This window comes from Manis pentadactyla, chromosome 5, assembly GCF_030020395.1.
Source record: "Manis pentadactyla isolate mManPen7 chromosome 5, mManPen7.hap1, whole genome shotgun sequence".
In the NCBI taxonomy this organism is placed as follows: domain Eukaryota; kingdom Metazoa; phylum Chordata; class Mammalia; order Pholidota; family Manidae; genus Manis; species Manis pentadactyla.
Genome location: NC_080023.1, coordinates 83,685,439 through 83,713,046, shown reverse-complemented (window position 1 = coordinate 83,713,046; position 27,608 = coordinate 83,685,439). Strand labels below are relative to the sequence as shown.

Sequence of the window (27,608 nt, the reverse complement as noted above, 5' to 3'; positions counted from 1 at the left end):
AGAATTCTGAGTAGGTGCTAGTCCTGAGGTGAGGGGAGGAGCATATTGCAGAAGGACCAGTGGTGCCCAAATGCAGTGGGTAAAGCGGACAACTACTCTGACTCTATAAAACATAAAGTCCTTAGCCAGAATCATCAGGAAATCATATATGACAGTAAGTCAAATCTGCAGATACTCTCCCTTCTCCTGCTCTCCTTTTATTCTCCTTCCCAATTTTAATCATCAGCATAAACTATTTTACCTAATGCCATGGTTATGTTTTACTTTTTTTTTTAAAATAGTTATCAGGATTATTCAGTACCAGTCCTTATACAATGTTCTCTGTTGTTTGTAATTGCTGCTACAGATACTTATTTCAAACTGCTACCAGTCACTATTACAATATTTCAGCCCTTAATTCACTGTAGTGGGTCTACAGTGAAGGAATGTAGAGGTTACCAGAAGGATCTAAAGAAGGAAAACGAAGAATGGCAGGTGAAAAATATCAGTGGATTGATTTAGTCTTGATTATATGTCATTCTCAGAAATCACTGAGGGAGGAAATAATCTTCCAGTAGTCTGACATGACATATTACAATTAATATAGCTAAGTTTATAGGCCCAGATAGAGAAGGTTTGAGGAACCAGTTTTCCATAGATAAAATAGAAAGATGAATGTTGACTAGAGGAATCTCTGTCTTAAAATGTGTGAAGGGAATGTATAGGTAATGGCAAGAAGTTGGGAGCAGTGCCTCTCAAGCATTAGGAAGATGATAAAGACATGGGAAGAATAGGGTTGAATTTGTTTGGCAAACACCAAGCTTTTACTTACGTATACACCAAAGGTTTCTGTAAGAGTGACAGAATTCCAGGGAGAACTAAGAGTAGAAATGAATAGAAGCAGACCTTGGACTTCAGGCTAAGTAGTTTTAAATCATTCATTAGTCAATAGGAACAATTAAAGAGTTTTAGGGATGCTGGTGATGGTGACTTTCTGTATGCTCATGCTGCGTCCAAGTTAAGGTTTTAATAAACCTGCGTCTTACTTTGATTTCCTGATCCAGGTAGTTTGGTATGCAAACAGTGTTCTCTTTGATGCCAGTCTTGGCACTCATCACCTCTGAAGAACAAGAGCCAGGAGTACAGCAAGGCTTTGGAGGTGATGGTGGGTTTTTTACTTTCGTTTCTTCCTAAATAAAAGGCATATATAATCAATATCCACTTGTATTTTCTATAAAAATTGAATGTAAAGTGAATGAGAAACAGCTAAATGAGACATATTCATGAAAGTAAAGAGGTCAGTTTTAATCCTCCATTAGAAGTGTAATTATAGAATATTTGCATTTTGAGACAGAATAAATAGTGACATAGTATTTACTTTTTGTGAAACAATTTTAAACCTGTGGTTAAACATCAAGATAATAAAATTTTAGTGTTACTGTGCAACCTTTATTTGTCTTGCTACTCCAGATAACAACCAACTCATGACACAGGAGATTTTCTGTTGAGCTGGGAAGATTTCTCTCTTACGACTAGAAGAAGACAGCCAGGAGGGTTTATGCTGCATCTGTGAAGAGACTGACTACATGGTGTAACCTGTGGCTTTCTTGCTCTGCTAAATGACAGCTGAGACCTGGAGACAGGTAAGCCAAATTACTTCTCTTGGTTAGCTGGAAGAGCAAATAGACTAATTTCTTATTCTGGGTGGTAAATATACTATTTGTGATTTTTTTTTAAAGTTCTAGGAGCTCTAAGTCCAAGAAGAGTTATAGAAGCCTTGGATCTGGGTGCCTATTCCAAGAAAGGTTCCTTAACCTTCAGAAATTAATGATATATAAAGACACACTGAAGTTATGTGTCAACATCTAGGATACTGTGATGATTAGAATTGAAAAGAAAATACTTAACTATTGATATTTAGTGAAAATAAAGCTATACTGTATATAGATGCATTCTTTTGTTAAAGTTTATTGTGTAAAATTCTTGTTTTGGAGAATAGCAATTTTTTTGGTTCAACCCACTAAATACAACTAAAGGCAGTTTAAAATTTAAAAAAATTTTTGAACTATCAATGAATGAATAAGATAGGAATTTTTAGGTCAGAAAGTGAAGGGGAAGTGAGAGGCCTAAGGTGTAGTGAGTCAGTAGCCATTTTTGTCCTGAGGTCTTTGATCCTGAAGATTGAAACTTTCCTTTTGACAGCCTAAAGGTCCTGAAAGACAGGACTCAAAGCTCAAGACCCAAATAAAAGACAACAAAGGGCTACACTCTCAAGGTGAAGGGGACCAGAAGTGCAATAGTCCTTGTAGATATATAGAAAGATCAAGGTTTGAATTTGTTTTAAGTTTGGTATAGTCTGGTAGGGTCTCTGGGTTCCTACAAAAACAGGTACAAATTCTCTCTGAAAGAAAGTCCATTTATCATGAGCTTTAGGTTCCACAAGCAATTTTTTATACATAGTGTCCAGCAATTAAGTCTCAAAGAACACACACACACACACACACACATATAATGCAAATTAGAAAATAATTTTTGACGCCAATAAAATGTTACACAGCAAGAATTATGAAAACAACTATAAAAATCCTCAGAGGTGATTTTATAGCTTTAAAATATATATAGTAGAAAGAAAAAGTAAGTTGGTAAAAGAACTGTGAAAGGAAAAAGAAAAAAGCATAAATCAACAAAACAGAAAAGAAACACACAACACAGAGGATCAGAAAGACCGTACAAAAATTAATTCTTTGATATATTAATAAAATGGATAAACTTCTGCTAAAACTGATCAAGAAAAACACAAATGAACAAAACTGACATATAAAAGGATACATCTTACAGATCCTGGAAATATTTTAAAAAGAACAGGAGGATATTTTGTATAAAATTATCAATAAATTTGAATGTTTAGATGAATAAATTTTAGAAAAAGAATGTATTGCCAAAATCAGCTCAAGAAGATACAGGAAACCCTAACAGTTCTATAATGAAATATTTTTCAAAGCAATGAATGCTATCAGGGTTGGAGATAGTAATTTTATAATAATAGAAGGATCATATTTCACCAAGAGAACATAAGAAACCTAAATAATTATACTCCTAATTAAAGAGCTTCAAATAAATGATTAAACACAGAAATGAAAAGAGAATATGGAAATCCATAATTACAATAAGAGATTTCAATACCTCTCTCTGAATAATTAATAGAAAAAGTAGACAGCAAATCAGCAAGGCTAAAGAAGACTGAATGACAGTATCAACCAACTTGACTTAATTGATATTTGTTTTACATTCTACCCAACAAGAGCAGAGTGAATATTCTTTTCATGGGCATATGGAAAATTTATCAAGGTTGACCATATTCTGGGTATGGGTAAAACTGCAATATTTCCAGAATCTCTTGCCTGGCTTGAGTGCATCTCCATACCAATAGGTGTTCACAAGAGGTAGAGAGAAGTAGTCCATCTCCATACCAGTAGGTAATTACATGGGGGAGCCAGGGCATATCTGGACCAGAGAGGTTGGGTGGGGCCCCTTTTTGCAGCCAGGTCATGAGAGACATGGGCGAGCAGAAGTGGATGACTGCTTGTAAGCAATAAATAGGTTTTTCCCATTTTATTTCTCCCTTTGACTGATTTTGGTTTCAAAGGTAATTTGCCCTGGGCTGGGAACAGATTTCCCCCCAGAGTTACACTGGGTCATAGAGTAAGTCTCAAAAATTTTTTTAAGTTTCAAAGTATACAAAATATGTTCTCTGGCCATTATGGAATTAAATTGGAAATCAGTCACATAAAGATATCTTAAAAATCCCCAAACACTTGGAAATTAAATAACATAATTTTAAGAAACTCATGGGTCAAAGAAGTTAAAAGGGAAATTAGGAAATATATTAAACAGGATGAAAATGAAAACTCAACATAATAAAATTTGGGGATGTGACCAAAGCAGTGTTTTGTAGAAAAATTATAATAATACATGCTTATATTAGAAAGGAAGAAGATCTCAAATCAATGACCTAAACTTTCATTTTATATAAAGACACAAACCAAAGCTGATAAAATAGAAACAGAAAATCAAAACAATAGAGATCAGTGAAATGAAAAGCTGACTCTTTAATATAAGCAAAACTAAAAACTTCAAGCTAGATATCTGGGGTGGGGGAAAGGACATAAATCACTAATATCAGGAAAGAGAGATATAACATCTCTACAGATCATACAATCATTTAAAGGGTATTTAATGAATGACTTTTTATCAGTAAACTCAACAACTTAGATGAAATTGACAGATTCCTTGAAAAACATTAACTACCACAGCTCACTACAGACAACATAGATAATGGCCTACATCTATGAAAATAAGAAAACGAATTTGTAGTTAAAAACTTTGACTCAAAGAAAACTCCAATTCCAGATGGCTTCACTGAAGAATTCTACTTAACTTTTAAAGAAGTAATACCAATTCTACATAAAATCTCTTGGAGTATCAAAGAGTTCTCAGATTATTTTACAAAGCCAGTATTATGATGATACCAAAACCAAAAAAGAAATTACAAGTAAACTACAAATATTCCTCATGGACACAGATACAGAATGCTAAACAGTATTTTATGAAATTAAATATATAAAAATATAAAAAGGATCATACATCATAACCAAGTGGGGTTCTTTCCCAGCAATGAAAGTTTAGTTTGGAATTTAGCCAGTGCAATTCACCATGTTAATAGATTAAATAAGGAAAATCATATCATTTCAAATAGATGCAGAAAAAGCATTTGGCAAAATCCAACCCCTTTTCCTGATAAAAAATATCAGAATGCTAGAGTTTGTAAGGAACCTCCTCAGCAATGTAAAAATCATCTATGAATAAAGTAAATTAACATCATACTTAATGGTAATAGTTAGAATGCTTTCTGCCATTCCTGTGATTAGGTTCAAGGCAAGGATGCCCGCTCTCATCACTTTATTCAACTTTGTACTCTAGGTTAGCCATTACAGTAAGGTACAACAGAGAGATAAACAGCACATGGATTTGAAACTATAATAGAAAGCTTTTAAATTTGGCTTCATCAAATTATGTTTTGGTTCTTCTAGGGACCCTATTACAAAAAAAAAGTAAGCCTCAGACTGGAAGAAACAATTTGCAAATATACATGTAACAATAGAATTACATCTAAAATATATAAAGAACATTTCAATCTTCCTACTAAAAAGCTCACCAACCCAATTTAAAAAGTGGGCAAAAGATTTGAACATATACTTCTCATAAAAAGATATATGGATAAGTAAGAACATGAAAAGATGCCAACCTTATTAGTAATTAGGGAAATGCAAATTAAAACCACAATGAGCTATTAAAACCACTAGATTGGCTAAATTAAATGTACTGATCTACTAAGTTTTGGCAGGATGTAGAGGGTAGGAAATACACACTGCTGGTGAGAATGTAAAATGATATAACCACTTTGGAAAACAGTTTGGCAGTTCCTTTAAAATTTAAACATACACTTACTGTAAGACCCAGTCATTCTACTCTTATGTATTTACTCAAAAGAAAATATATATCCATACAAAGACTTGCACAGAAATGTTCATATCAGCTTTGTCAAAAATCGGAGACAAGCTTAATGTCCATCAACAGGTGAACATATTAACAAATTGTAGGGTACCCGTACAATTAAATACTGCTCAGCAATAAAAAGGAAAGAACTTTGATGCACATACCAACATGGATAAATCCTAAAATTATTATGCTTAAGTAAAGAAACCAAATATTTTAAAAAGAGAACTCACTATATGATTTCATTTAGATAAAATCCTAAAAACTGCATGCTAATCTTTAGGGACAACAGATAAACATTTACCTGTGGGAAGGCCAGGGTCATGAGAAAACTTTTGGGAGTGATGGTTATGTTCATTCTCTCAATTTCAGTGGTGGCTTCCCAGCTATGGGTATATATTTGTCAAAACTCACCAAATTGTATACTTTAAGTATGTGCATTTTATAAATAAAGCTGTAAAAAATGTCATAGAATGTGCTTTTTCAAAAAGATGCATGAAGGAAAGGAGAGGAAATGATAGAAGACAAACTAAATAGGTAGCTGTGAAGAGTTGTTTCTTTACCTTTTTAATTACTAAGGGATTCTCACTGGAAGTTCTGAAGCACTCCTTGGTTTTTCTACAGGGCTCTGAAATAAAATTGGGGAAAAATATATAAAGATCACACTGAAAAAAATTCTATCACATGACATATACATCAGTTGCCAAAATAGATGAGAGTACATCTGAATTCAGTTAAGGTTACATCAGAGATCTGTTTACAAATATTAGAAAACTTGCAGGTAGAACTGTACTACAATAAAATAATAAAACCATATTTATATTATAAAACTAATCCTATGTCTGGGAAGATGATATAAAGAAACACTGTAAGGGTTTTCTTGATCTGTGTAAACTGATTTTTAAAAGCACCTATTTCAGAATAAGACATGTTTTTCTCTGTTTCTTGTTCCTATAACTGTCACTTTCCTCTAATTAAAGAGATTGTGTGTGTGCTGTTTGCCTTGTAGACAGAGAGGACGTGTGCCAAGTTACATTCTTTATTTTGTTAGTCTCTAAACACTACCCATTCTGTATAGTCATCTAACCCATCTCCTTAAATCACTCTAAAAACACTTCAATATTTGCTTAATTTCCCTTTACATTAATTTAAATACATTCTGTATGAGCAATGCTATCTTTTTTTACCATAGTAAAAAAGAAGTAAAAAAAACTGAAGCCATAATTAACAAAATTTTTTAGAAAATAATAAGATTTTGTGCATATTCCCAATAGTAACTGAATTCATTAGTTCTAGCTGAAGAAGGGAAGAAAAATAGTGTAAAGTTAGCTCTCTCCAAGTAGTGGAAACAAAGTTATGGGTGGTGAGTCTATTGAATTAGTGCTCACTTGTGGGAAACAGAAACCACTCTAGCTACTTTAAGCAAACACGTAAATAATACAGGGAATTAGGTGTTTGTAATGTCATTGGAAAGGCTTAAATGGCTGAACTCCTGTCTTGCCCTTCCCAAATCACTTCAAGAACACCTTGCACCTGGCCTGCCAAGCAGGGCACAGCCTTTATCACAACCAGGAGGAAGGGGAGTCGGGAGGCCATTGCCCCTGCGATTGCTCACAACATCCATGAGCCTAAGGAGGAGGCACTGGGTCGCAGCTGCACTCCAGAAACCACTGTATCTGCTGACTTTTGCCTTTTGACACCCATACATCTGGAATCTGAACCCTGGATATGGTGGCAGGAAACCCCATGCCTCCAGTCTTTGCTTGACAGCAGAGAGCAAACAAAAAGATGACCTTAGCCCCACACCTGTGACAAAAATCTTACCAGGTGGCAACACCAGTGCCCATCAAGGGACACTTGCAAATGTAGTTTCTAAGTTCCTAGGTTTTACAGTGTAAGAAAGGATACCAGAAATAAGGTGGAATAAGTGGGCTTTAATTCTTCATTGCTAGTGAAAAGGAGGAACAAGGGAACTGCAAAGGCTGAAATGAGTTAATAAGTGTGAGGACCTTAGAATGGAATCACATAGTAAGTACTCTGTTAATGATTCCTCTAATAGTTATCTTTTGAAAGATATGTATTTTACCACATTACACCAAAATAATTTTCATGTGCCCTAAAGCTTTTAGTAATAGCATGTAATTGTATATGACAGGAGAAAGAGAAGTGGATATAATTCTTCCTTCTATTTTACCTTGCCCTTTAGATTTTGCCATACTGTGCTTTTTTGGTATTATTTAAGGTATATAAACAATGATTTGATAAATATAAAAAAATTTGATTTAAGATGTATAAAGATAAAAAATTATAAAACGATTATCACAAGTTGAGTCAACATCACCTTAAAAAGTTACAATTTTTTGTATGATGAGAAATTCTACGATCTATTCTTTTAACAACTTTCAAATATGCAATGTAGTATTATTAACTATAGTCATCATGCTGTACTTCTGATGAATGCCTTTCATTTCAATTTAGCAAACATTAGTTTGCTAATCAAATTATTTACTAAAGATCAGACACTGTGCTGGGACCTGGAGAGATACCAAGAATAGCAAAAATATGGAAGGCAATAACACTCGGCCCCCCATTCAGGAGTTGGGGGGCATATGAACATGCAAGTCCATCTGCTGCATTTCCTCAGCTAACTTTTGTCTGAAGTAGTTTCTCTATGAATGTTGGCTAAACAGTCATTTTTGGTATCTCTCAGCTACTTTTGTAGAGATTAGAGACTAGAACCGAATCAAATATGTTGTGGGCACAATTAATAGTAATTACAACATTTATTAACACTACTGAACTACTGAAATGAGATTAAATGGGTGAAAATTGTTTATATTGAAAAACCTATTTCACCTTGAGAAAACTTCATGACTATTTAAAAGTCACTGAAGCTACATTAACAATCATATAGATATTTTTCCCTGATATTTTGCAGGAGGCCTTAGGAAAGATTTCATCAGTCGAGAGGGACTCACCAGAACGAGGCCATGGTGGCGTCTTGACGCCGTCTGGGGCCGGGGAGGCTCCTCTGACAGGGCTCTCGGGAGCCGCGGTGCTGGGTGGACAACGGCATTCGGCAAATGGTGTCTCGTCCTTATCTAAGTGGTGGAACTGGCCAACACCCCACACTGTTCTGAATGAGTCCTCATCATCATTCACAGTACAAATTGGAATATTATTCAAACCTAGGTGAGTAAGGATAAAAAGACCAAACAACCAGATTAGATTTCTGGCAGGTTTTCTTTTAATGATTGGCAATTTCCCGATCAGATATTGTTAAATTATATAAGATGTTGGACTTGAAATGCATTAACCAATGTTAAGTGACATTCTTTACAAGTTAGTACAGCAAATTATGTTTGCATTATATGCTTCCTTAAATATTCTGCCATATTGTTAGCCTTGAGAATGAGGCCCGTATCTTTGGTTTTATGCTGATAGTCAAGTGGAGTATATCTGCCTCAATCCCACATGGGCCTCATTTTCCAAGTCTTGATAATGATTAAGAGGGATTATGTTATCCCTCTTCATAAATAACAGATTTAGATTTTTGAAATCCAGAATATTTGAAATCAGCATAACAAGGCTGATGTCATAAAAGACACACACGGGCTCTTCTTTTGTACTGAAAGAAGGTAAAAAGCTGCTGGAGCTGAGAATAGGAAGCAGGATAAGGCAGATTGTAAGGGAGAAAGGAAGGAAAGGTGGTATAGAGGAACCTCCTTCCTGATGTCAGTCTTCCAGGTTCACTCACTCTTCTGTAACACCTTTTGCTTTTGGCTCAAATATTAAATTACAGACAAGTCCCCTTTTCAGTACCAATGCTATGTCATGTCAAACTGGACAGCTTAGGAATGGGGACATGGAGGTCACTGCTCTGTGTTAATCAGTGAATTATGAAAGGCAGTAATAGATGGCTGCTTTGTTTCCCAAGAAGTTGTACAGGAAGCTTCTGGGTATTGTTTTTCAAACATGTCCATACTTCCAAATCTTCTTCTAGTACTATCGGTGTACCCTCTTCTTATCTATCTGCCTAAATGACATCAAAGAGGTTTTTGGTGACAGCCCTGTGTGAAATGGAGCCATTCACTCTGTGTCCCATTATGTTCTCTTATTCCTCACATAGCATTTGTCACCTGTTCTACTGCACATTGCTGGGTTGAGCTAAACTAGAATGTGAGCTTCATGACAGTATGGATTTTTGTCTGTTCTGTTTGCTGCTCTATTCTCAGTGTCTGGAATAGTACATGGCACAAAGTAGGTGCTCTATGGCTATTTGTTAAGTGAACGAATATCACAACCAAATAAAAAGCTTTTATTTAGTTTAATACCTTGAAGCTTACTGATAGTAACTGGTTCCAAATAGAAATGAGAATGAAATATTTGAAGACAGCATCACATGTTATCATTTTATCTTAAACACATGGGTTAGTGCTCAGCCTAGATGCACAGTGAAAAATTGATTACCAAATTAAATAAATAAAACATTAACACAGAAAAATCAATGGAAAATCCCTATTTTCTCTGCTATCTCCTTTAATTAATAAAAAGTAGATGTGTTAGTCTGAGTGTTTGGAGAGTTTTTTTATTCCCCATCCTCACTTTTTTTCAGTTTTGTTTTCTTTATTCATCCACACATTTTTCCTTTTCCAGATATATATGTTTATATGTAGTTTATATATGTTAATACATCATTTATATATATATCATTATCTACATATAGTATATATATATATCACTGGACATAAGTAATATGAAAGAATTCAGATTCCATTTATCAAAGAGTGAGGAAATAACTATATAAAGATGTGTGAAGGGTCAAATGAAATGGCTTTAAGGTGGCTTCAGAATCAAGTGGGAAAATATTAAATGATTTAAAGCTAGTAGGGGAGGGCAGTGAAAGATGGCAGAGGGATGGCAAGGCAAAAACCTCCTACCACATACATACTGAGGAAGCAAATGCAACCAACCCTGAAAATGACCAGAAGACTGCAGAACAGACCATCTATAGCTGGTGAAGAAGAGAAGACCACACTGACAGGGGGAAAGTGGCAGAGCCACAACAGATCAGGACCCAAGCCCTCCCCTACCCCAGCCCATAAGCAGGTGGGAGAGGAATGGACCAGGGAAGCAATAAGCACTCAGGAATCCTGCACACTTGGCGCTAGAGATCTGCTCTGGGAACACAAGTCCACATTACCCTGGGCTTTGGTGATTACTGGGGCTGGACTCCAGGGGACAGCTGCAGTGCTCTGGGAGGCTGAGACTCCTGCACTTGTGGAGGACATGCATGCTCCATTGGTCCCACTGGGACCAAACTCAAAAGCAGCAGCTTGAAAGATTTATCAGCAGTAGGAAGGGTGCCACATGGGTAGGGGTTGGAGGGAACTCTGTCCAGAGGAGGAAAGGCAGGTGGCCATTTCCCCAGCCCTCCCTAAGCCCAGGTAATTGCACACTCAAAGGGGTCAGCCACAAATGCTTCATCCCCTTCGCTAGTAGCTCAGCCCCTTGGTGGGTCTCCCCTGAGTACCTGCCCTGCCCAGCACTCTCAGCCTAGCAGCAATATGATTTGCTGACTGGCAGGCAGAGGGCAGACTACACTTTCTGGGCTCTCCTGGCTCTCCCTTAACTCAACTGGCCAGAAATTTGTGGGAGCCAGCTTTAAACTCTCCACCTGCCCCACTGGCTCAACCCCAGCATCCCACAGCATTCCTGCCCTGCCCAGCAAACCTGGCCCAGCAGCAGTCAGCCACTGCTAACCAGTAGGCAGAGGATGGCCCCACCCACAACAAATTCCAGCAGAAGCACCTCATGTCAAACAAAGAGCAGAAGAGGCTAGCTGTGGGGTCAGCTACTACCCGCACACAAGTAGAAGGGCAGGCCCTGCCCAGAGTGCACCAACAGCAACTGTAGCTCAGCCACAAAGGAGAACCAGACACTGGTGAGCAGAGTCTTGAGCTTCTGGACACCCAGAATGATCATTTCATAAAGCCATTACTTCCAAGACAGGAAGGCATAACTGTCAGAATACAAAGGAAGAAACACAAACTCAGACAAAATGAGGAGGCAGAGGAGTATGTTCTAAATAAAAGAACAAGATTAAACACCAGAAACAGGGCTCAATGAAATAGATTAGCAATCTTCCTGATAAAGAATTCAAAGTAACAGTCATGAAGATGCTCACTGAACTGGAGAAAAGAATTGATCTAAGCAAGAATTTCAACAAAGAGATAGGAAATATGAAAAAGAGCCACTCACAGCTGAAAAATAGAATAACTGAAATGAAAAATACAATAGAAGGAATGAATAGCAGGCTGATGGAGAAAGAGGGAGGAATTAGTGTAATGGAAGATAGAGACCAGCAGAGTAACCAAGCTGAGGAAAGACAGAAAGAAGAATTTCTAAAAAGGAGAAAATGTTAAGAGGGCTGTGTGACAACTCCAAATGAAACAATATACACATAATAGGGGTCCCAGAAGGAGAAGAGAGACACAAGGGAGTAGCAAGGCACTTTGAAGAAATAAAAGCAGGAAACCTCTCCAGTCCAGGGAAGGAATTAGGCATCCAGGTCCTGAAAGAGCAGAGAGGCCCTAACAAGAAGAACCCCAAGAAGACAACACCAAGACATAGTAATTAAAATGACAGACAAAAGATAAAGAGCGAATCTTGAAAGCAGCAGTTAACAAAAAAAAAGGGAGGAGACAATTAACTGGGGAAATTCCATAAGGCCATCAGCAGATTTTTCAGCAGAAACTTTACAGGCTAGAAGGAAGTGGCATGAAATATTGAAAGTAGTGAAAGAAAAGAACCTACAGTCTTCTACCCAGCAAGGTTATCATTCGGATTTGAAGGAAAAATTTAAAGTTTCCCAGAGAAACAAAGGTTAAAAGAATTCACCACCACTAAACCAGACTTATAGGATGTGTTAAAGAGATTTCTGTAGATGGAAATGTTCTTAGGTATAAGTATTTTTAATCAGTGAACATAACCTACTGAAAATGTAGTAGACCAATTACTCAGCAAGTGTGAAGTTGAAAAAACAAAAGTAGTAAAATCAACTATACAAAAAATTAGTCAAGGGATACACAAAAGATATATATTATGACATCTTATATATAAAGTGTGGAGGAGAAAGAATAGAAAAGTAGAACACTTTTAGAATGTGTTTCAAATTGAGCAACCATCAACTTAATATAGGCTGTTACATATTTAAGAAACTATCTATGAATGTTATGGTAACCACAAATCTAAAGCCTATAATAGATATATAAAATATTTTTAAAAATAAATCCAATCACAACACTAAAGAAAGCCACCAAATCACATGAGAAAAGTGTAAGAGAGGAAGAAAGAAACAGAGAGGAACTACAAAAACAACCAGAAAACAATTAATAAAATGTCAATAAGTACATGCCTATCAATAATTACCTTAAAGGGGGTCTGAAAAAGATGGCGGCATGAGAAGTGAGGCCAAAACCACCTCCCAAAACTACTTACAACATGAAAATACAGCAAATACAACGAATCCTGAAAGAGCTACCCAAAGACTGCAGAATGGACTGCCTACATCTGGAGAAAAGAGAAAACTTCACAGAAAAGGGCCAAGTAACAAAGCTGTGATATGCAGCACCCAAACCCTGCCCCCACCCCACCCCACAGGTGGGAGGAAGAGAAACAGAGCAGGGAGGAAGTAGAAGCCCAGGACTGCTAAACACCAAGCCCTAAAGATCTACTCTGGGAGCACGAACACATATTACACAGTGCTCTCAGGATTAGTGGGGTTGGAAAGCAAAGATGGGCAGAATATTGGGAGAGACTGAGATTTCAGCCACTTGTGGAGAACAGGTACTCACAACCACCACCACCACCTTCCCGCTTGGGACAAAAGAAAGGTGATCACTTCGAAAGACTTCCCAACAGTGAGAGGGGCTCTAAATGGGCAAAGATTTCACCTACCCAGAGAAAGGGCAGGTGGACAAAATTGTGTTGGCACACCCAGCCCAGCAGGTTGGGAACCCTCAGGAGTTTCAGATGCTCCATCCTCCTGGCTGGCAATGAAGCCCCAAGGCACTGCACTGTGGTACACAGTCAGCCACACCTTCAGCCCAGCAGGCACCAGTCCCAACACCTGCTGACCCTACCATCATGCCAGGCCAGCCAGAGAGTGGACCCCCTATGGCAGCTACAGAGATGTAGCACAGAGGCTCCTCCCTATATGCTTGGCCCACTGGACCTGGCAGTGAAAGCAAGTGCTACAGTTAGGAAGACAGGAAAGAGCTCTTTCCTCTTGGCAGGTGCCAGTTCCACTCACTTGCAATCCCCACCATTGCAACAGGTGCTTGGCAGCTCCAGAGAGTAAAGCTTCTCGGCACTAAAGGGTGCCACCTACACAAAGTTATTATTCCATAGGAACCACTAAAAAATGAAATGGAAAAAGAATTTTGTCCAAACAAAACTACAGGAAAAGACTCCAGAAAGAGGGCTAAGTGAAACTGAAATCACCTATCTTCTTGATAAAGATTTCAAAATACAAATCATAAATATGCTCACAGAGCTACAGGAAAATATTCAAGATCTCCAGGAGGACTTCAAGAGATAGAAACTTTGAAAAATGCAGTATCTGAAATGAAACATTCAAGGAAGGAATTTAAAAGGAGATCAGATGAGGTAGAGGAGATGGTAAATGAAATAGATATTAGAAAACAGGAAAACAAAGAAGCTGAGGCACAGAGAGAAAAAAGGATCTGTAGGAATGAAAGAATAATAAGAGAGCTTATTATTCAAACAGAACAATATTTGCATTATAAGGGTACCAGAAGAAGGAGAGAGAGAAAAAGGGATAGGAAGTCTCTTTGAGGAAATAATTGCTGTAAACGTTGCTGGACTGGGGAAGGAAATAGTCTTTCAGGTCATGCAAGTGCAGAGATCTCCAAACACAGGGGACCCTAGGAAGACAACACCAAGACATATAATAATTAAAATGGTAAAGGTCAAGGACAAGGAGACAGTATTCAAAGCAGTCAGAGAGAAAAAAGATCATTTATGGAGGAAAGCCCAGCAGGCTATCAGCAGACTTCTCAGCAGACACCATACAGGCAAGAATGGAGTGGCATGGTATATTTAATACAATGAAATAGAAGGACCTCCAAACAAGAATACTCTATCCACCAAGATTATCATTTACATTTGAAGCAGGAATTAAACAATTTCCAGATAAGCAAAAGTTGAGGAAATTTAAATCCCACAAACTATCTCTACAGTGTATTTTAAAGGGACTGCTCTAGATGGAAGTGCTCCTAAGGCTAAATTACTGATATCAGAGAAAATAAAACAACAGCTAAGGAAGAAGACCAATTAGTTAATAAGAAAATGCAAAATTAAATTAATTACTCACAAAGTTAGTCAAGGGATAAACAAAGAGTACACAATATGATACCTAATATAAAAGAAGAAAGTGGAAAAGGAAGAAGAAAAAGAAGGGGGGATAAAAGAACCTTTAGGAGGGATCGGAAGATGGCGGCGTGAGTAGAGCAGCGGAAATCTCTTCCCAAAACCACATATATCTATGAAAATACAACAAAGACAACTCTTCCTAGAATAAAGACCAGAGGACACAGGAAAATATCCAGACCACATCCGCACCTGAGAGAACCCAGCACCTCGTGAAGGGGGTAAGATACAAGCCCCGGCCCGGCGGGAGCCGAGCGCCCATCCCCCCAACTCCCGGCGGGAGAAGAATAGGCAGAGCGGGAGGGAGACGGAGCCCAGGACTGCTGAACACCCAGCCCCAGCCATCCGGGCCAGAGTGCAGGGCCCTGGATACTAGGAAAACAGGGCAGCAAGAACAGTGAGCGGGCACTGGAGGCCTGGAGCCGGAGGACACCAGAAAAGTGAGTGACCATTTTTTTTTTTTTTTTCTGTTTAGTTTTGGCGAGCGCTTTTTGGAAGTCTTAAAGGGATAGGGACCCCAATACTAGGGAAACAGGGCAGCAAGACCGGTGAGCGGGCACCAGAGGCGTGGCACCGGAGGACACCAGAAAAGTGAGTGACATTTTTTTTTTGCTGTTTTGTTTTGGCGAGCGCTTTTTGGAAGTCTTAAAGGGCTAGGGACCCCAATACTAGGGAAACAGGGCAGCAAGACCGGTGAGCAGATGCCTGAGGCTGGTGCGAGAGAATAAAGAAAAACGAGCGGCCACCTTTTTTTTCTATTTTTTTTTTTTTTTGTCTTTGCTGTTTTGTTTTGGAAGGTGCTTTTTGGAAGTCTTAAAGGGACAGGGCGGGACACTTAATCCAGAGGTAGGGAATCCTGGGACCTCTGGGCACCCTAACCCCTCGGCTGCAGGGAGCAGGGAGGCCCCTTACGGAGATAAATAGCCTCCCAGCCACTCCCCCTCCAACGCGACTCCACCACTTTGGAGCAGCTGCCCGAGCCAGGCCACGCCCACAGCAACAGCGGAGATAAACTCCATAGCAGCTGGGCAGGAAGCAGAAACCCTGTCTGCACCCAGATGCCCAGCACAAGCCACTAGAGGTCGCTGTTCTCCCAGGAGAGGAGGGCCACAAACCAACAAGAAGGGAAGTTCTTCCAGCCGTCACTCGTCCCAGCTCTGCAGACTATTCCTATCACCATGAAAAGTCAAAGCTACAGGCAAACAAAGATCACAGAGACAACACCAGAGAAGGAGACAGACCTAACCAGTCTTCCTGAAAAAGAATTCAAAATAAGAATCATAAACATGCTGACAGAGATGCAGAGGAATACGCAAGAGAAATGGGATGAAGTTCGGAGGGAGATCACAGATGCCAGAAAGGAGATTACAGAAATGAAACAAACTCTGGAAAGGTTTATAAGCAGAACGGATAGGATGCAAGAGGCCATTGATGGAATTGAAACCAGAGAACAGGAACGCATAGGAGCTGACATAGAGAGAGATAAAAGGATCTCCAGGAATGAAACAATATTAAGAGAACTGTGTGACCAATCCAAAAGGAACAATATCCGTATTATAGGGGTTCCAGAAGAAGAAGAGAGAGGAAAAGAGATGGAAAGTATCTTAGAAGAAATAATTGCTGAAACCTTCCCCACACTGGGGGAGGAAATAATCGAACAGGCCATGGAAATACACAGAACCCCCAACAGGAAGGATCCAAGGAGGACAACACCAAGACACATAATAATTAAAATGGCAAAGATCAAGGACAAGGAAAGAGTTGTAAAGGCAGCTAGAGAGAAAAAGGTCACCTATAAAGGAAAACCAATCAGGCTAACATCAGACATCTCGATAGAAACCCTACAGGCCAGAAGAGAATGGCATGATATATTTAATACTATGAAACAGAAGGGCCTTGAACCAAGGATACTGTATCCAGCACGACTATCATTCAAATATGATGGTGGGATTAAACAATTCCCAGACAAACAAAAGCTGAGGGAATTTGCTTCGCACAAACCACCTCTACAGAACATCTTACAGGGACTGCTCTAGATGGGAGCACTCCTAGAAAGAGCACAGCACAAAACACCCAACATATGAAGAACCGAGGAGGAGGAATAAGAAGGGAGAGAAGAAAAGAATCTCCAGACAGTGTATATAACAGCGCAATAAGCGAGCTAAGTTAGGCAGTAAGATACTAAAGAGGCTAACCTTGAACCTTTGGTAACCACGAATTTAAAGCCTGCAATGGCAATAAGTACATATCTTTCAATAGTCACCTTAAATGTTAATGGGCTGAATGCACCAATCAAAAGACACAGAGTAATAGAATGGATAAAAAAGCAAGACCCATCTATATGCTGCTTACAAGAAACTCACCTCAAACCCAAAGACATGTACAGACTAAAAGTCAAGGGATGGAAAAACATATTTCACGCAAATAACAGCGAGAAGAAAGCAGGGGTTGCAGTACTAATATCAGACAAAATAGACTTCCAAACAAAAAAAGTAACAAGAGATAAAGAAGGACTCTACATAATGATAAAGGGCTCAGTTCAACAAGAGGATATAACCATTCTAAATATATATGCACCCAACACAGGAGCACCAGCATATGTGAAACAAATACTAACAGAACTAAAGGGGGAAATAGACTGCAATGCATTCATTCTAGGAGACTTCGACACACCACTCACCCCAAAGGATAGATCCACCGGGCAGAAAATAAGTAAGGACACGGAGCACTGAACAACACAGTAGAGCAGATGGACCTAATAGACGTCTATAGAACTCTACATCCAAAAGCAACACGATAAACATTCTTCTCAAGTGCACATGGAACATTCTCCAGAATAGACCACATACTAGGCCACAAAAAGAGCCTCAGAAAATTCCAAAAGATTGAAATCCTACCAACCAACTTTTCAGAGCACAAAGGCATAAAACTAGAAATAAACTGTACAAAGAAAGCAAAGAGGCTCACAATCACATGGAGGCTTAACAACACGTTCCTAAATAATCAACGGATCAATCACCAAATCAAAATGGAGATCCAGCAATATATGGAAACAAATGACAACAACAACACTAAGCCCCAACTTCTGTGGGACACAGCAAAAGCAGTCTTAAGAGGAAAGTATATAGCAATCCAAGCATATTTAAAAAAGGAAGAACAAGCCCAAATGAATGGTCTACTGTCACAATTATCGAAATTGGAAAAAGAAGAACAAACGAGGCCTAAGGTCAGCAGAAGGAGGGACATAATAAAGATCAGAGAAGAAATAAATAAAATTGAGAAGAATAAAACAATAGCAAAAATCAATGAAACCAAGAGCTGGTTCTTCGAGAAAATAAACAAAATAGATAAGCCTCTAGCCAGACTTATTAAGAAGAAAAGAGAGTCAATACAAATCAACAGTATCAGAAACGAGAAAGGAAAAATCACGACGGACCCCACAGAAATACAAAGAATTATTAGAGAATACTATGAAAACCTATATGCTAACAAGCTGGGAAACCTAGGAGAAATGGACAACTCCTAGAAATATAAAACCTTCCAAGACTGACCCAGAAAGAAACAGAAAATCTAAACAGACCAATTACCAGCAACGAAATTGAAGCGGTAATCAAAAAACTACCAAAGAACAAAACCCCCGGGCCAGATGGATTTACCTCGGAATTTTATCAGACATACAGGGAAGACATAATACCCATTCTCCTTAAAGTTTTCCAAAAAATAGAAGAGGAGTGGATACTCCCAAACTCATTCTATGAAGCTAACATCACCCTAATACCAAAACCAGGCAAAGACCCCACCAAAAAAGAAAACTACAGACCAATATCCCTGATGAACGTAGATGCAAAAATACTCAACAAAATATTAGCAAACCGAATTCAAAAATACATCAAAAGGGTAGTACACCATGACCAAGTGGGATTCATCCCAGGGATGCAAGGATGGTACAACATTCAAAAGTCCATCAACATCATCCACCACATCAACAAAAAGAAAGACAAAAACCACATGATCATCTCCATAGTTGCTGAAAAAGCATTTCACAAAGTTCAATATCCATTCATGATAAAAACTCTCAGCAAAATGGGAATAGAGGGCAAGTACCTCAACATAATAAAGGCCATCTATGATAAACCCACAGCCAACATTATATTGAACAGCGAGAAGCTGAAAGCATTTCCTCTGAGATCGGGAACTAGACAGGGATGCCCACTCTCCACACTGTTATTTAACATAGTACTGGAGGTCCTAGCCACAGCAATCAGACAAAACAAAGAAATACAAGGAATCCAGATTGGTAAAGAAGAAGTTAAACTGTCACTATTTGCAGATGACATGATACTGTACATAAAAAACCTAAAGACTCCACCCCAAAACTACTAGAACTGATATCAGAATACAGCAAAGTTGCAGGATACAAAATCAACACACAGAAATCTGTGGCTTTCCTATACACTAACAATGAACCAACAGAAAGAGAAATCAGGAAAACAACTCCATTCACAATTGCATCAAAAAAAATAAAATACCTAGGAATAAACCTAAGCAAGGAGGTGAAAGACCTATACCCTGAAAACTACAAGACACTCTTAAGAGAAATTAAACGGGACATAACAAATGGAAACTCATCCCATGCTCTTGGCTAGGAAGAATTAGTATTGTCAAAATGGCCATCCTGCCTAAAGCAATCTTCAAAATAGATTTTGAAGATTCAATGCAACCATATCAAAATACCAACAGCATTCTTCAATGAACTAGAACAAAGAGTCCTAAAATTCATATGAAACCACACAAGACCCCAAACAGCCAAAGCAATCCTGAGAAGAAAGAATAAAGCTAGGGGGATTATGCTTCCCAACTTCTAACTCTACTACAAAGCCACAGTAATCAAGACAATTTGGTATTGGCATAAGAACAGACCCATAGATCATGGAACAGGATACAGAGCCCAGATATAGATCCACACATATATGGCCAATTAATATACAATAAAGGAGCCATGGATATACAGTGGGGAAATGACAGCCTCTTCAACAACTGGTGTTGGCAAAACTGAACAGCCACATGTAAGAGAATGAAACTGGATTACTGTCTAACTCCATACACAAAGTAAACTCAAAATGGATCAAAGACCTGACTGTAAGTCATGAAACCATAAAACTCTTAGAGGAAAACATAGGCAAAAATCTCTTGAATATAAAAATGAGCAATTTTTTCCTGAACACATCTCTTTGGGCAACGGAAACAAAAGCAAAAATGAACAAATGACCCACACCAAACTAAAAAACTTCTGTACAGCAAAGGCCACCATCATCAGAACAAAAAGGCATCCTACGTATCGGAGAATATATTTGTAAATGACTTATCCAATAAGGGGTTAACATCCAAAATATATAAAGAAGTCACATGCCTCAATATCAAAAAAACAAATAACCCAATTAAACAGTGGGTAGAGGATCTAAACAGACATTTCTCCAAAGAAGAGATTCAGATGGCCAACAGGCACATGAAAAGATGCTCTGTATCACTAATCATCAGGGAAATGCAAATTAAAACTACAATGAGATATCACGTCACACCAGTTAGGACAGCCAACATCCAAAAGACAAGAGACAAGAAATGCTGGCAAGTATGCGGAGGAAGGGGAACCTTCCTAAAGTGTTGTTAGGAAAGTAAATTAGTTCAACCATTGTGGAAAACAATATAGAAGTTCCTCAAAAAACTAAAAATAGAAATACCATTTGACCCGGAATTCCACTCCTCAGAATTTACCCAAAGAAAACAAGATCCCTGATTCAAAAAGACATGCACCCCTATATTTATTGCAGCACTATTTACAGTAGCCAAGATATGGAAGCAACCTAAGTGTCCATCAGTAGATGAATGGATAAAGAAGATGTGGTATATACACACAATGGAATATTATTCAGCCATTAAAAGAAAACAAATCCTACCAATAACAACAACATGGATAGAGCTAGAGGGTATTATGCTCAGTGAAGTAAGTCATGGGGAGAAAAACAAGTTCCAAGTGATTTCACTCATTTGTGGAGTATAACAAAGCAAAACTGAAGGAACAAAACAGCAGCAGACTCACAGACTCTGAGAAGGGACTAGCGGTTACTAAAGGAGAAGGGTTGGGGAAGGTGTGTGGGGAGTGTGGGAGAAGGGGATTAATCGGCACTATAATTCACAATCACTATATAAGTAGGTCACAGGGAAGGCAGTACAGCATGGAGAAGACAAGTAATGACTATAGCATCTTACTATGCTGATAGACAGTGACTCCAAAGTGGGGGGACTTGATAATATGGGTGAATGTTGAAACCACAATGTTTTTCATGTAAAACCTTCATAAGGCTGTATATCAATAATACCTTCATTTAAAAAAAAGACCCTGTATTCTAATTCCTTAGAATTAAACCAGACATGTCCCCTGCCAAAATTATATGCCAATTATATTACCTTAAACGTAAATAGATTAAATGCACCAATAAAAAGACATGGGGTGACAGAATGGATAAAGAAACAAAACCATTTATATGCTGCATACAACAGACTGATTTCAGACCTAAAGACATACACAGACTGAAAGTGAAAGTATGGAAAAAACATATTTCATGCAAATAAAAGGAAGAAAAAGCAGGAGTAGCAGTACTTATTGAGACAAAATATACTTCAAAGAAAGTAACAAGAGACAAAGAAGGACATTACACATTGATAAAGGGATTAGTCTAAGAAAAGGATATAACAACTGTAAATCTATATGCAAACAACATAGGCATGCCTTAACTTATAAAACAAATACTAATAGACCTAACAGGAGAAATAGACACAAACATCATCATTAGGTGATTTTAACACCCCACTTACATCAACAGATAGATCATCCAAATTGAAAATAAATAAGGAAACAGGCACTGAATGACACATTAGACCAGATGGACTTAACAGGTACATTCAGCACATTCCACCCAAAAGCAGCAGGATACACACTTTTCTCAAGTGCATATCGAATGTTCCCCAGAATCGATCACATATTAGGACACCAAAAGAGACTTAGTAAATTCAAGAAGTTTGAAATTGTATCAAGCATCATTTCAGAGCACAATGGTATGAAACTAGAAATCAATTACATAAAGAAAACCAAAAGAACACACAAATGCATAGAGGCTAAACAATATGCTTCTAAGTAATCAATGGTTCAAGGAATGATACAAAGAGGAAATCAAATAATAAATGGAGACAAGTGAAAAGAGAACCACAATGGTTCAAAATACTTGAGATGCAGCAAAAGTGGTTCTAAGAGGAAAGTACATAGCAATGCAGGCCTACCTCAAGAAAGAAGAACAATCTCAAATAATCAATCTAAACTCACAATGAAAGGAATGAGAAAAAGAAGAACAAATGAAACCAAAAGTTAGTAGAAAGGGAAAATAATAATGACCAAAGCAAAAATAAATAAAATAGAGACTAAGAAAACAATAGAAAAAATCAACAAAATCAAGAGCTGACTCTTTGAGAAGACAAATCCCTAGCCAGACTTATCAAGAAAAAGAGATGACACAAACAAAATCAGAAATGAAAAAGAAGTTATAACTGACACAATAGAAATTTGAGGAATTAGAATATGAAAAATTATATGCCAATAAATTAGACAACCTAGAAGATTGGACAAGTTCCTACTTATGTACAATCTTCCCAGACTGACACAAGAGGAGGCAGAAAATATGAACAGACCATTGACCAATAACAAAATTGCATTGGTAATCAAAAAACTCCCAACAAACAAGTTCAGGACCAGATGGCTTCATAGCTGAATTCTATCAAACATTTCAAGAAGAGCTGATACCTAGCCTTCTTAAAGTATTCCAAAAATAGAAGAGTAGGGAATTCTTCCAAACTCATTCTATGAAGCCAGCATCATTCTAATACCAAAACCAGACAAAGACAATATGAAAAAAGAAAATTATAGACCAATATCCCTGATCAACATAGATGCAAAAATCCTCAACAAAATATTAGCAAACCAAATTCAAAAATACATCAAGAGGATTATCTATCATAACCAAGTAGGATTTATTCCAGTAATGCAAGGATGTTAAAATGCTCATAAATCATGTGACACACCACATTAACAAAAGGAAGGATAAAAACCATACAATCATCTCAATAGATGCTGAAAAGCATTTGACAAAATTCAGCATACATTCACGATAAAAAATCAACAAAATGGTTATATAGAGGGAAAATATGTCCACATAAAAAAGGCCATAGACAACTAACCCATAGCTAACATCATACACAATGGTGAAAAGCTGAAAGCTTGTCCTCTAAGATCAGGACAAGACAAGGATGTCCACTCTCACCACTTTTATTCAACATAGTACTGGAAGTCCTAGCCATGTCAATCAGACAAGATAAAAAGATAAAAGTCATCCAAATTGGTAAGGAATAAGTAAAACTGTCACTAGTTGTAGATGACATGGTACTACATATAGAAAACCCTAAAGACTCCACCAAAAAAACTATTAGAATAACTGGATTCAGCAAAGTTGTAGGATACAAAACCAATATATAGAAACATTCCTATATGTTAACAATGAACCAGCAGAAAGAGAAAGCAGGAAAACAATTCCATTTACAATTGAATCAAAAAGAATTAAATACCCAGGAATAAACCTAACCAAGGAGGTGAAAAGCCTGTACTCTGAAAGCTATAGACACTGATGAAAGAAATTGAAGAAGGCACAATTAAATGGAAATCTATCCCATACTCATGAATAAGAAGAATTAACATTATCAAAATAGCCATCTTGCCCAAAGCAATTTAAAGATTCAATGCAATCCCTATCAAAATACCAATGGTATTTTTTCATTGAACTAGAGCAAATAATTCTAAAATTTACACCCAACCACAAAGACCCTGGATAGCCAAAGCAATCTTGAGAAAGAAAAAAGGTGGGGATATCACATTTCCTGATTTCAAGTCATACTACAAAACTACAGTAATCAAATCAATATGGTACTAGCACAAGAATAGATCCATACATAGATCAATGGAACAGAATAGAGAGCCCAAAAATAAATCTATGAACATATGGTCAATTAATATATGACAAAGGAACCATGAATATACAGTTGTGAAAGGACAGTCTCTTCAATAACTGGTATTAAGAAAACTGGACAGCTATATGCAAGAGAATGAAACTGGGTTACTCCCTAACACCATACACAAAATAAACATGAAATGGATTAAAGTCCTAAATATAAGACATGAAACCATAAAACTCTGAGAAGAAAAGATAGGCAAAAAATCTCTTGAACATAAAAGCATGAGTATATTTTTTTCTGGACACATGTCCCCAGGCAAAGGAAACAAAAGCAAAAATAAACAAGTGGAACTACATCAAACTAAAAAGCTTCTGCACAGCAAAGGACACCATCAACCAAACAAAAATGCAACCTAAAGTATGAGAGAATATATTTGTAAATAATATATCAATAAAAATTAATATATCAAAAAAAACAGTACATCCAAAATATATAAAGAACTCATATATGACTCAACACCAAAAGGAAAATGTCCCAATTAAAAAATGAGAACCTGAATATACATTTTTCCAAAGCAGACATACAGATGACCAACAGGCATGCACTATGGAGGTTCCTCAAAAAACTAAAAAATAGAAATACCATATGACCCAGTAATCCTACTTCTAGGAATTTACCCAAAGAAAACAAAATCTCTCATTTGAAAAAATATATGCATCCCTATGTTTATTGCCATATTATTTACAATAGACAAGTTGTGGAAGCAACCAAAGTGTACATCAATACCTAAATGGATAAAGATGTAAATATACAAAATAGAATATTATTCAGCCATAAAAGGAAAGAAGTCCTGCCATCTCTGATAATTTGGATGGACCTGAAGGGTATTATGCTAAGTGAAATAAACCAGGAAGAGAAAAACAAATACCCATGATTTCACTTTTATGTGGAACCTAAAACCAAAAGAAAAATGAACAAAACAGCAATAGACTCATAGACACGGAGAAGTGACTGACGGTTATCCTGGGGGAAGGGTTGGAGTGACTGGGTGAATAGGTGAAAGGGATAAAGAGACACAAAATCTTAATCATAATAAAAATTAGTCACAGGGATGAAAGTATAGCATAGAGAATAGAGTCAGTTGTTCTGTAACATCTTTTTATGTTGACAAGATAGTAGCTATACTAGTTGGGGTGAGGATTTAATAATGTATATAACTGATGAATCACTATGTTGTATACTTGAAACCATTATAATATTGTGTATCGACTATTCTTCTGTTAAAAAATATCAAAAATAATAATAAAAAAATAAAGCTAGTCATGGAAATGTGAACTTCAATTCAATAATAGTGAAGGAATTTAGGGACAACTTGGTGGGAGTCTCATTTACTTCCTTGAATATACAGAACTAGTTAGTGGAGCTTTGGACACAAGAACAACCAGCTCTACAAGCAAGGTGTCAAGTTTCTGTCACTGTAGTGATTATAAAGGAGTCGTCTTGTGAGAGAGTTGAGTGTCGGATGAAGATTCAAATTTCACATCCCTGCCTAAGTATCTGATTGATATGCAACTTTGTTTTTTTTTTTTCCTGGATAATTATTTTTTATTGAAGGGTAGTTGACACACAGTATTACATTAGTTTCAGGTGTACAACACAGTGATTCAACATTTATATACATGATAATTCTAGGTACCAGCTATCACCATACCAAGTTGTTACAATATTTTGACTATATTCCTTATGCTGTACATTACATCCTGGTTACTTATTTATTTTACAATTGGAAGTGTGTTTATATATATATATTTTGTGAGGGCATCTCTCATATTTATTGATCAAATGGTTGTTAACAACAATAAAATTCTGTATAGGGGGATCAATGCTCAATGCACAATCATTAATCCACCCCAAGCCTAATTTTCGTCAGTCTCCAATCTTCCAATGCATAATGAACAAGTTCTTACATGGAGAACAAATTCTTACATAGTGAATAAGTTACATGGTGAACAGTACAAGGGCAGTCATCACAGAAGCTTTCGGTTTTGTTCATGCATTATGAACTATAAACAGTCAGTTCAAATATGAATATTCATTTGATTTTTATACTTGATTTATATGTGGATACCACATTTCTCTCTTTATTATTATTATTTTTAATAAAATGCTGAAGTGGTAGGTAGATACGAGATAAAGGTAGAAAACATAGTTTAGTGTTGTAAGAGAGAAAATGTAGATGATCAGGTGTGTGCCTGTAGACTATGTGTTAATCCGAGCTAGACAAGGGCAATAAAACATCCACGTATGCAGAAGATTTCTCTCAGAACAGGAGGGGGGAGGTTCTAAGCCTCACCTCTGCCGATCCCCATTTTTTCACCTGATAGCCCCCCTGCGACTGTGCCTGTCTTAGGTTGTTCCTCCCTTGAGGAATCTTACCTCTCTCTGGCTAACCAGTCATCTTCCGGGGCCATACAGGGAAATGTTAAGTTGGTAAGTGAGAGAGAAGCCTTATTGTTTGAAAAGGTTAGCTTTTTATTTCTTTGCATATTTATGCCTTGTGGCTTCTATGCCCAGCATTTGTCTTGAGGTATCTTTACCACTTGGAAGAATTATGATACTCGGTAAATTCGACATGTGGCACAAATTCTATTTAAGGGTTGTAATTAGGTAGGAAGAAGAAAAGCTATAGAAGTAGCAGGCGGAAGAAAACGGGAAGATTGATTATTTCTTTGACATATCTTCTTGTAGAGTAACTTCAGCATGGACAGGTTTTAAACTACTAATTAAATTGTGCTCACACATTAACATAATAGGAGTACACTTATGTAACCAAGGCATACCTGTAATTACCAGCCATCTCCAGTGAAACCAAGAAAACCAGTTAGGCACCTTAGGCATTTGTGAAAACTTATCTATGATATGGTGTATATTGTCCAACTGAACTTGAACAGTCTGAGAGAATTCAGATAAATTAAAACAACCCATTCCTGGGGACTGTTCACATCCCATATGTTCTTTTAACAGCAAATAGTCTGTGGTTGTAAGATTTTGGAGTGCTACAATTTGCACTTCTCCTAATTGTTGGTTGAGTTCCAACAGTATAGATCCAGTCAAATTTGTTGTTTTACTGTATGCACAGGCCAGCTTAGATATCTCCTTCTTCATTCCCATGGCAAGTCCAGGAACTGCTGGGATGAGTGCATCTACACCTGTGGCAGTGCGTGGATCTTTGTTGGGGTTTTTTTTTCTGATCATCTTCTGTCATGAGTCTTCCTGAGAGTGTTGATGTTGGAAGTTCTTTTTCATATCGTATCTTAGTTCATTTTTGGGGTAGCCAAATTAGGCTTTGATCCTCTGTATAAACACAAACAGACCCTTTGCCTACACTTTTATATGCCCTTTATATCATTGTGTAGAACTCATTGGAGGTCACCACACAGGAACTGCTTTTTTTTTTTTATCATTAATCTACACTTACATGACGAATACATGAATGAATACATGACGAAAACATGAGTGAAATCATTTGGTATTTCTCTTTCTCCACTTGGCTTGTTTCACTGAGC

The 27,608-nt window shown here is 37.4% G+C and overlaps 1 protein-coding gene across 1 annotated transcript in view; it reads right to left on the bottom strand.

The window, feature by feature from the left end:
* Positions 1-27,608, bottom strand: part of C5H4orf17 (chromosome 5 C4orf17 homolog) — a 260,042-nt gene that overhangs the window by 9,159 nt on the left and 223,275 nt on the right. Inside the window, 3 exon segments of the mRNA XM_057502468.1 lie at positions 1,026-1,169; positions 6,099-6,163; positions 8,514-8,723. Coding sequence (XP_057358451.1) covers positions 1,026-1,169; positions 6,099-6,163; positions 8,514-8,723 — 419 coding nt within the window.